The sequence below is a fragment of the Setaria viridis genome, chromosome 7, assembly GCF_005286985.2.
Source record: "Setaria viridis chromosome 7, Setaria_viridis_v4.0, whole genome shotgun sequence".
Taxonomy (NCBI): Eukaryota; Viridiplantae; Streptophyta; class Magnoliopsida; order Poales; family Poaceae; genus Setaria; species Setaria viridis.
This window is the reverse complement of record NC_048269.2, coordinates 13,584,764-13,596,280: the sequence shown is the minus strand read 5'-3', so window position 1 is coordinate 13,596,280 and position 11,517 is coordinate 13,584,764. Positions and strand designations below refer to the sequence as shown.

The 11,517-nt window shown below is 50.1% G+C and overlaps 1 protein-coding gene across 1 annotated transcript; it reads right to left on the bottom strand.

The window, feature by feature from the left end:
- Positions 1-7,922: 7,922 nt before the first annotated feature.
- On the bottom strand, positions 7,923-10,880 carry LOC117862462 (uncharacterized). Its single transcript, XM_034745943.2, has one exon. The coding sequence runs from the start codon at positions 10,571-10,573 to the stop codon at positions 8,255-8,257; it is 2,319 nt and encodes a 772-aa protein (XP_034601834.1). The 5' UTR covers positions 10,574-10,880; the 3' UTR covers positions 7,923-8,254.
- Positions 10,881-11,517: the final 637 nt, after the last annotated feature.

Here is an 11,517-nt window from a genome sequence, read left to right as displayed (position 1 = left end):
AGGTAGCCTATTTGTCGATGGGGGATCGCCAGATTTGGAACCTGAAGGTAAAAGTGAGGACACAAGATACGGATTTATACAGGTTCGGACCGCCAGAGTAGCGTAATACCCTACATCCTATTTGGGGGTGTTGTATATTGCGCCCTTGCGCTTGGGTGTTGAGGTATGAGGATTTGCCCTCATGTTATGCCTGCCGATCTAGGTACCCCTGCCCTCCTTTATATACTCCAGGGGGCAAGAGTACTAGTCGGATTACAAGGAGGAGTCCTAGTAGAAGAACACGGGACTCATCCTAGTCGGATTACAGGGGAATCTTAGTAGGAGTCCGACTTCTTTCTTCCTTGCGGATACTTAGGATCTATCCCCGATAAGCCCCCGAGCGCTTCATAGTCGAATGCAGCAATCTTCGAGTAGTATTAAGATTTTCGCCAAGTAGTCTTGGTGCTCCTCGAGTATTTTATCTGACAGAATCTTCAAAGCTTCTCAAAGCTGCCATATGGTGTGCTCAAAGCCTTGATCAACTTGATATTGTAGTCTTCATGTATGGAGGGCGGCGAAAGTCGCACTCCATATGGAGTAGCCCTCAAGCCTTAGGTTAAATCATAGAATCAGGCTGAGGGTCAAAATCTTGAATCTTCTTCTTTCAGTTTGAAAAATTATTGGGTGTAGCTTATCAGCCCCCCAGCCTTGAATTGATTGAATAATCAACTCAAGAATCTTAAATCTTCACTCCAGTCATCATCTAAGTAGTCTTGCGGCGTCCAGCCTCCGAGCTTATGTGCCAGGTGAGCCGTAGGAGCCATGTCGAGTAGATATTGACGCTTAGCTCCCGAGTTTGGGAACTAGCGGAGCCACTGGGAGTAGATCCGAGTACTGATTGGTGCTTAGCCCCTGAGCTTAGAAGCAGAGTCACTGGAAGTAGGTCCGAGTACTGATTGGCGCTTAGCCCCTGAGTTTGGGAACTAGCTGTGCCTTTGGAGGTACGCTGAGCGTACTGGAGCGTTGTCGTCGAAGCTTGATCTGAAAGAAAAGATGCATACATTATGTATGCATATTTGTAGAATATTGAAACTACTAAAATTTATTTAGTGATCAATGTGAATGTTGTGTGTCATGCTGTTGTTTCAGTCATACTCTTCCCGAGTAGTTAGCCTATTACGTTTTAGGATCTCAGTCCCCGTTTAGCCGTAGCCACTGCGTATGTGAGAGCTTTGTCTCGTGTACGCGTATGGGTACTGCTGTGTGCACAGCTGAGAGCTTGATCTCGTATATGTGTGCTAGCATTTGGCGTCACAGGTGCACCCGAGGCTTTCACGAGTTAAGGCGTGTTCTGCTTGAGAAGAGTAGTGACCTTAAGAGAAGACAAAAATGAGTAGTCGACATTGCGATGAAAAGATTGCATGATTGCGCGAAAGAGTTTGCTGCCCTCTGGCGAGTAGAGCACGTTTTGTGCGCAAGAGTTAGCTGCCCTCCGGCGAGTAGAGCGCGTGTTGTGCGCAAGAGTTTACAGCGAGTAGAGCGTGTGTTTGTGCGCAAAAGTTTCCAGCGAGTAGAGCGCGTGTTGCGCGCATGCAAAAAACAAGCTGAAAAATAATTAAAAAAGTGACTTAGCTTGATTCGTGGACGATTGTTGATGAAGCTATGGCGGTCGTCGATGAAGCCGCGATAATTGTGGATGAAGCCGACTAGTCGTAGTCGATTCCGACTAGCTGTCGGTCGTATGAAGTTCGTCCCGATTAATTTTCTAGTCGAGACGAGGAGTCGAAGTAATCGGCGAGCGTCGCGACGTAGTCGGAGCAGTCGGCGGTGAGTCACCCGTCGAGGTAGTCGTCCTCGACTAGTAGGTAGCTTAGACGAGTAGTCGAATTAGTCGTCGGTGAACGTCGCGACGTAGTCAGAGTAGTCACCGGTGAGCGCCGCGACGTGGTCGAAAAAGTCGTCGGCAAGCACCGTGATGTAGTCGGAGAAGTCATCGGCGAGTTACCGTTGCCAATTGTTAGTGTCGCCGCAAAGCACTTGAAGTCTTCTGGTGGTCCTTCGTGTGCATGTAGCATGATCCTTGTCCAATTGCTTCTCACGGGAGAAAGTAATTTGCAAAAGGTAATCATTACTCTGTTTGCATGTTGCAATCATTGCTCCGTTTGCATGACAGCAGCATGATATTTCTCCATAGACTCTCCGTTTGCATGTTGCTTATCTTCTAGCCGTACAGGAAAAGGCGGCAGCAGCAGCCGTGAATTTTTTCTTGGTGCCTATTCTGTCTCGGACTTAATGCATGTGCGGCAGCCTAAACTCGGTTACGGAAATTGATGAATCTTCCGCATTGATCTTGAGGCTTGCACTACTTTCCTCTTGCTTATAAGGGGACGTTTGGTTCCCTTTACTTATTTTTAGCACGTGTCACGTCGAATATTTACATACTAATTAGGAGTATTAAATGTAGACTATTTACAAAACCCATTATATAAGTGGAGGCTAAACGGCGAGATGAATCTATTAAGCCTAATTAATTCATCATTAGCAAATGTTTACTGTAGGAACACATTGTCAAATCATGGAATAATTAGGCTTGATAGATTCGTCTCGCCATTTAGCCTCCACTTATGTAATGGGTTTTGTAAATAGTCTACGTTTAATACTTCTAATTAGTATCTAAACATTCGATGTGACGGGTGCTAAAAATAAGCAACCCGAACCAAACCAGGCCTAATTTTTCTTGACGCCAATCCATCTTCCGATTTGATGGACAACAGTGGCTTTGACTCGGTTAACATTACATCGCGCTATGGTAAGCCGACAAGGTTGTCGTCAATTCTGTCTCGGAAACTGAGGCCATGTTTAGTTACTCCCAACTCCCAACTTTGACACTATGCAAAAAGAAGATTCCCCATCACATCAAACTTGCGGTACATGCATGGAGTACTAAATGTAGATGAAATTAAAACTAATTGCACAGTTTTGTTGTACTTTGCGAGACGAATCTTTTGAGCCTAATTAGTCAATATTTGGACAATAATTCACAAATACAAACGAAACGCTACAGTGTGCTACAGTGCTGTAACAGTAATTTGGCACCTCCCAAATTCCCCAACTAAACAAGGCCTGAAGTAGCGACGCGTTGGTAGATGACGCACAGTGCCCTTGCGTTGATTCTTGTACAAGACAAGACCTCGACGACTTCGACTTGGACCACGTTGAGTGCGCCAACTACGCAACGTCGAGTAGATTGGTTTTGAAGATAAGATCCTTCGAGCTCGCCCAATGATCTCGACGATCAGCCCCATGGTGGGTGCCAGATGTCAGTGTTTTATACCGACAGCCTACCAAGGGGGTACCCGAGGTAGCCTATTTGTCGATGGGGGATCGCCGGATCTGGAACCCGAAGGTAAAAGCGAGGACACAAGACACAGATTTATGCAGGTTCAGATCGCCAGAGCAGCGTAATACCCTACATCCTGTTTGGGGGTGTTGTATATTGCGCCCTGCGCTTGGGTGTTGAGGTACGAGAATTTGCCCTCATGCTGTGCCTGCTGATCTAGGTACCCCTACCCTCCTTTATATACTCCAGGGGGCAAGAGTATTAGTCGGATTACAAGGAGTCCTAGTAGGAGAACTTGGGACTAGTCCTAGTCGGATTACAGGGGAATCCTAGTAGGAGTCTGACTTCTTTCTTCCTTGCGAGTACTGGGGATCTATCCCCGACAACCGCCCCCTCTCCTCCCCACGCCGCTGCACCCGCTCCTCCCCACCACTGCATCCACCATGGACGGCCATGAGAACGGCTACCGCGACTACTTCTCTCAGGAGGGTTCTTCATCGGCAGCTCGCAGCTTCCCTGCTTCCCCGGACGTCCCCGACAAAGACAACTTTGGCCCCTTCTCCCAGTCGACGTCGTATCGTCCGCGGCCCCCAACCTCTCCGCATCTGGATCTCAACTCCCAGGCCCACGGCTCCCCCCATCTTGGCTCGTACCAGGAGTACCTGCAAGCGGAAGCTGCTCCCGGCGACCAAAGGCTACCTCCCTTTGACCCTAGCTGCAGATCCGGCCGTGGAGGAGGCCATGGGGTAGGTCATCGCTCGAGGTCGCTGACCACTGGAGCGGGATCTGGTAGAGGCCGTGGGGGAGGCCGTGGGGGATCTGTGGCTAACCATGAAGGCCGTAGGGGATCGGTGGCTAACCGCGAAGGCCGTGGATCCACATTTGCCAGGAACAGCTCCGTTCCTCCTGAGCATGTCGGCGCACTCGAGGTGGAAGGTGACAACAACTTTGAAGGCCGTTCCCAGTCGGTAAGATCCAAATCCGTGCTTTGATTTCCTCTGATAAGATGTTCCATTTCTAGCTTTGTTGTTTTATCGTGAGTTGATTTGCTACGATGTGATGCTCCATTAGGTAGTTCATATGTTGATTTGGTCCATTAGGTAGATTTAGCTAATTATGTTTTCTGTAATAGAATCAATTTGACAAGGCCAATTGGACTGAAGAAAACACACATATATTCTATGATCTTACTATTGAACAAATAAGGGCAGGGAATTGACTAAATGGTACAATGTTAAGTAGAGGTTACAATGAGATGCAACAACAATTTTTCACAAAGACTAGCCTCACACATTCAACAAAAAAATGAGGAACAAATGGACTCAATGCAAGACCCTATACACTTTCTGGGTGTTTCTTAATCAACATACTGCTTTAGGCCGAGCACCTGATGGAACAATCATAGCATCGGCTGCCTTCTAGAAAAAACACACAGAGGTAATTTATCTTTGAACCGTGTCATCATATCTTTATGACTATGATTATGTCTTCATGTCTGTTTATTTGTGTATTTCAGAAAAAAAATGGAGTGTAAGAAGTTCTAGTGGAACTTACCTACGTACATGGAGCAACTAGCTGAGATGTTCCATGGGGTGACAGTAGATGGATCCACCTCATGCATCCTTGGACAAGCACCTCATGACTCTGAAGGAGCAAATGGTGATGAGGAAGGTCAAGATGCAGATGGAGAAGGCTTTCTGAACAGTCCAATGAGTAGTAGCAGCCGCAAGAGGGCAAGCAACACTACAGATACAGCAACAAGTCTCCCCAAGAAAAGCAAAAGTCTAATGTTGAAGATGTTTCGGGGGCTGATTATAGAGTTTCAAATTGCCAGAAACGAGGAACAAGAAACCTTAGCTCAAATTACAAACAACAAGAGCCGGCAGAAGGAAGAGATGAAAAACGATATAGCAAGATGTCTGAACATGGCTGTGGAGTGTGGGGCAACTATGGACACAGAGGAATACTTCATGGCTACTAAGTTGTTTCGAGATGAATACAACCGGCAAATTTTTTTACTTGTTCAATTTAAATGAAGATAGGTTCATGTGGTTGAAGAGATGGTGTAAGGACAGGAGTGGGTGATGATTTTAAGTGATTTGATGTAGTAGCTTAATCTATGTGGAACCTAAATGTTTGTTGAACTCTCTTTTGTGTGTTGAACCTTTGAATGTTTGTTAAACTTTTTTATTGTATGATGAACCTCTGAATGTTTGTTGAACTTCAAATTATGTGATGCACCTCTGAATATGTAATTTTATTTAGTGGTGAAGTACTTGCTGCTGCTAATTACATTTTCTTGCTACTGATTATAATTTGATGTTGTTGCTGATTATAATTTGTTGTTGTTGCAAACAGGTGCCTGATGATGAGGACGCACTAGCAGATTATGCCTTGAAGTATTAGAAGAGGAGGCGAAGAATTGCTATTGTTGCTAGTGCCAGGATCGGTATGTACCACTTTGACACATACATGAACAAATCGGAGTACAGAGTACCAATAGAAAGTGGTTATGAATGGGTCATGAAAATACTAGGAAATAAGAATTCTTCCTTCAACATGTTTAGGATGAGTTGGTGTGTGTTTGATAAGCTTCATAATTTGCTTGTTCAGTCATATGGATTGAAGTCCACATGGAGGATGTCATCTATGGAAGCTTTGAGGCTGTTTTTATGGATATGTGGTGCCCCTCAGTCTATTAGACAAGCTGAAGATCGTTTTACTAGGTCACTCGAGACATGTAGTAGGAAGTTTGATAAAGTACTACATAGTGTGAGCAAGCTTGCAGCTGATATCATTAGGTCAGTAGACCCTGAATTTAGGAGTGTGCATCCTAGATTGCAATCTCCTCATTTTTCTTCGTACTTTGACAATTGTATTGGAGTAATAGACGGGACACATGTACCTGTTGTGGTGCCAACTAGCAAGGTAGTGCAACATACGGGAAGACATGGATATACCAGTTAGAATATGATGACCATATGTCACTTTGATATGAGATTTACTTTTATCGTGGCGGGATGGCCTGGCTCAATTCATGATATGAGGGTGTTCAAAGATGCAATTGAGAAGTACGAAGAGAAGTTTCTACATCCACCTCAAGGTATTGACGTGTTCTATACTCTCTTTTGTCTCATAGTTGCAATACTTGACATGTGACTTACATAAAAAAATTAAATGTGTAGGCAAGTTCTATCTTGTCGACTCGGGTACCCAAACCGATCGGGTTATCTTGCACCGTACAAGGGTACAAAGTATCATCTCCCAAAGTATTGACAAGGCCTAATGCCAAGAGGTAAAAAAAGCAATTTAATTATACACATTCTTCACTTCGTAATGTCATCGAGCGGTCTTTTGGAGTTTTGAAGATAAAGTGGAGGATTTTATTAGATCTATCAAGTTATCCGATGCTAAAGCAAAACCAAATAATTATCGCATGCATGACACTTCATAATTTCATTTGAGAGAGTTTTTTAGCGGATGCGGACTTTGATTTGTGTGATCATGATCAAAACTATATTCTATTCTTCGAAGTATCATCTTCTCAAGGAAATATAACTAATACTCGTCATGTGGACGATGATCAAAGCATGAATGAGTTTTGTGATTAGATAGCCGATGGTTTGTTTAGTTGGTCATAGCTGTGATGGTTTCGAATGTATAGCAATTTTTTGAATATATGAGCAATTTTCATGCTTTGCTAGGCGCCCAGAACGGGCCAACAGCGCGGTTAGGCTGCGCGTCCTGAGCAAAACAGATTCTATGCATATATAGAGCAATTGGGGAGTGCTACAACATATTTAGAATGCAGATTTTGTGCATTAATTAGGGATATTATCTTTGTTTATATGTTTTAATGGACTTTAGTCTTTGAATCCGATCAAAGTAGGAATTTGGATTAAACTTTAGTCCAGGACTAGAACAAAGTGGCTCAAGCAGGAGCAAGTAGATCAGAACAGCGTAGAGGCCAAGCAGGCCCCGCGTCGGCACGCTACTGCACACCCCGGCATAGGCGCCTGCAGCTCGAAGCGTAGAGGCAAGGAATTTTCCCTAGACACATGTACCTTCCCCAGCACTATTGCGACGTGAGCATTGTCCAGATTAACAGACAGGGATGGCCCCAATGATGGGATGGGCTACAGGACTGGGTGCTGCAAATGCACCCCACCAACGCCACCGGCACACTTGTAGCTGTAGCTAAGGAAAACAATCCTGTCAAATTAAGAAAGGAAAGCATCGTCTTCTTGCTTGCTTCGGTGATTCCTCACTGTAGCAGTTTAATTTACTGCTGTACATACAGCGGTAAGTGGTGACTTGGATATATGGTAATTACAACTTTACTGCCATCGTCAAAGTCTCTTTTGACAGTGCCAGCAATTTTACAACCAAGAGATGAGGTCAAGTGGAGCAGAACGCACTGTGGCAAAGCAACCCAGAATAATGGTTTACACAAAGAACCATAGTTCTAAATAGCGGGTTAAGAGGGCTAGATTTTAAAATAGTTAATAATGAGTTAAATGAGGCTATATAATTGTAAATGAGAAAAAATAGCAGCTAAATTGTAAATGAGAAAAAATAGCGATACCTTTATAAAACCTCGGGAAAAAAAAAACACAACGTCCCTTATTCATGCTGTCTTGCTGATCCCAAATACAGGCAATAAATTCCCCTGATTTCCTGCCTACTTATCCATCGATTCAGCAAGAACCACAAACGTTATTGATTGGTTAACCACACTTGATAATCAAAAGCAATCTCCATCTCCATCGTCTCATGCGCCCCTCCTGCTCCCCACCCCACCAAAACAACAGGAGGGAGCAAGCACCAAGCACGGCGGCCACGAGACGAAACAAGATCAAAAGAATCTAACCTAGGACAATCAAATTCTACAGATGCTAACACCACAATGAGGACGAAACAATTAACACGTTTGCTTCACCGATGAGGATCCACAGTGGCGGTGGTCGTCGGATCAGCCAGCATCATGTCGTCGTCCCCATCCGTGAGCATCTCCGCGTCCCGGTCGTCGTCGTTCGTCAAGTCCTTCCTCTCCAGCTTCGAGTTCGCCACCACGAACACCAGCCTTTGCGCGCGGGCGATGCCGCCGGACGAGGCGGTCAGCCACCGCGCCATCCTCGGCGGGCACCTGATCACCCTCGCGGTGGCGTGGAGGAAGATGAGCCGCACGGCCACTTTGCCCAGCGACTTGAGCTCGCTGAGGCACGTCTCCCAGACCAGGCGGCTGCTCTGCTTGTTGGCGATCTTCATCTTCCCCGTGGCCGGGTCCGGCTGCCGGACCTGCACCGCCTGCGCGTACAGCGGGTCCAGACCTTCGGAGCGCCACTTCATCAGCTCCATCATGGAGAGGTGCGCCTCCTCCGGCGACACCAGCCTCGTGATCAGCCTGTCCATGTCCTTCTCCTGCTCCGGCGTCAGGTACTTGAACGGCGGGAGGTACCGACCGCTGGCATCCTTGATCAGATACAGCGGGTCCAGTATGAATGCCGCCGACCACGCCGGGTGGTAGCTCTTCCTGAACCTCCTCTCCAGCACGTCCATGGCGATCCCTTCGTCGACGTTGAACTTGCGGCACCAGCCTCTGACCTTGCCACGGAGGTCTTCCCAGAGCGGGAGGCACTGCCCGACGAGCGGCCGCTCGGTCTCCATCTCCTTCACCATGTCCGTGATCAACTTCACGAGCGAATGCGCCGCCTCCACCTCGGCCCAGAACGCCGCGCTGTGCACCATGTCGACGATCTCCCGCGCAGCAGGGTCGTCGATGCAGAGGAGCTTGAAGGGCTCCTCGAGGACGGAGAACTGGAGCGGCCGCGCAGAGGTCAGGACGTCATCGAGCATCGCCAATGCCGCGCTGAATTCGCTGTCGCCTGATGGCGGAGCGGCGACGCGGAGGAGCCCCGCGCGGCCAAGCTCCTGGACCTGATGCCGGTGCAGCAGCGCGCGCACGGTGGCGGTGGTGTTGAAGTACGCGGCCATCTTGGCGCAATTGGTGGCGGCGGAGTGGAAGAGCGGGAGCTCACGCGCCATGTCTTTTGCTAAGCGCGTCAAGCAATGGACTTGGCAAGAAATGTTCACCATCCAAGGGTGCTTGCTCTCGAGATCGCGCAGAGCCTTGGAGCCGAAGCGGTCGGCGACGACGCCGGCGCAATGGCGGAGGTCGGCGGAGGCGGCGACGGATGAGACAGCGTCCAGGAGCACCTCCTCGGCGTAGTCGGACGACGGCGGCGCTGGCATGGGCACGGCGCGGTGGAAGACGGACGTGCCGTTGGGGAGATTGGCGGCGAGAGTGACGACCGGGTCGCGCCACCCGTCCGCGGCGAGCTGGAAGAAGCGCGCGTCCCGAACGCGCGCGGCGGCGTCGGCACTGGCCTCGGCGAAGCGCGCGTCGAGGCGCGCGCGGGTGAGGTCGGCGCCTGACAACTCCGGGAGGCCGACCTGGCGCAGGAACGCCTTCATCTTCGGGTGCTCCACCGCGGCGAGCGACACGCCGCCGGCGGACTCGAGGAACCAGTCGGAGAGCAGGTCGAGCGCTGCCTCCGCCTGGCGGTGCGGCAGCGTCGGCCCCGGCGACGCGCCAGGCGACCTGAGCCATCTGACGCTGTCCTCGAGCTGCGCCAGCGGGCCCAGGTCCCCCCGCCCGCCCGAGAGCACCTGCCGCGGCGCCGGCGGCGTGGGTGGCGCGGACGTGTACACGGCCGGCTCGCCCGCCAACACGTGCTGCGAGGAGGCCGCTGCTGCCGCCTCCACGGCCGCGTACGCGGCGGCCAACGCGTGGCGCTTGCGGCCGCCGCTGACGCCGCCGGTGGAGTGGCGGCGCTGCGACAGCGGCGGGAAGGAGGCGATGGGCACGACGGACGACGCCGAGGCGATGGCAAGCTGCTGGTGATGCGGCGGCGGCGGCGTGGAGACGGGCGCCAGCGGCGACGCGAAGTTGGGGCAGGCGCCGCGCTTGAGGTGCTCGGAGGCGGTGCGCGACGGGTTGGAAGCGGAGAAGGTGGCGGCGCAGAGCGCGCAGCGGAGGCGCGCTGTCTTGGGCGGCAGGCCGGAGGTGGGTGGCGGGACGAGCACGGGCTCAAGGTGCGCCCAGTACCAGGCGCCCTTGCCCTTGACGGCCTTGGTGCGCACCTGGACCAGCGCCTCGTAGCGCTTCCTGGCCGCTGCCTCCTCGGCCGCCATTGCCCCTGCTGATGAGGGCGCAACAGCCGGCGGCGCCGACGCACCCTCCCCGGGCGACATGGCGTCATCCGGCTGTCATGTCCGCGGTTACGTCGGTTGGGTTCGTTTGCCTGCTGGACCTGCCTTTCTTTTCTCTTCTTCTCGCTCCCGAACTACCCGAATAATTGATCGCCTAGGGAAGAAGCAGCCGATACAAAAGGCCGAGCCGAGCGACCTGTGAAAGGCTCACCAGCAGCAAGCCAGCAAGTGGCTTTATGAAGGCTTTTTTTCTTCTTCTCTCTAATGGAGGGAGTGTCCGGTTAGCTACACAGTCCACACTCCAAAGCTACTAGCTCCTGCTTGCCCTCTCCCTTTTTTCAAAGGGAACACTAATCGAGCTCCGGCCCCGTCTTGCCAGTTTAATTGGCGACAGCGACAGCTGAGAGGAGGCAACCACAGCACAGGGTGCAGCTGGAGCAACGGACGAGGACGCAACAGTGACTTTCATGAGAGAGAGAGTCAAGTGCCTGTCTATGGTCATGGTCATGGTCATGCTACGCTGCAATGCAAGCATGCAACAAGCAACAACACCATCCCAGTCAGATGCCCATGCCTTGTATCTGGCTTCATCTGTTTTGCACAAATTATAGCACTCTAGTTTCAAATGGAGGGGTATGCAGCGACACATGACTTTTTGTTAGAGAATAGTGATACATGCTCCACCGTGTACTCCAGGTCATAGAGGTACCTTCACAAGTTTTCATTCGGCTCATCAAACTGCACAATCGTGCTGTCCTGTAAACAAATATTTTTTAAGGAAGAAAGAAAATAGAGCAATTGTGTAATCACGCTAGTAATCAAACTGCACGTGCTGTATCTTTATCTTGCCACCTACGAGTAGGCATGTTCAGCAGTTCAGCAGCGCATGCTGCGCCACGTACCAGTACAATAGACGTGCAGGCAGACGATGGACGTGACCCCACGCCGTGGGCCGTGGGCGCGTAAAAGCTGAGCGGCGTATGGTA

What these genes read in the sequence shown, in the direction of transcription:
- LOC117862462 (XM_034745943.2), bottom strand. Translation starts at nt 10,573, where the DNA reads ATGTCGCCCGGGGAGGGTGCGTCGGCGCCGCCGGCTGTTGCGCCCTCA.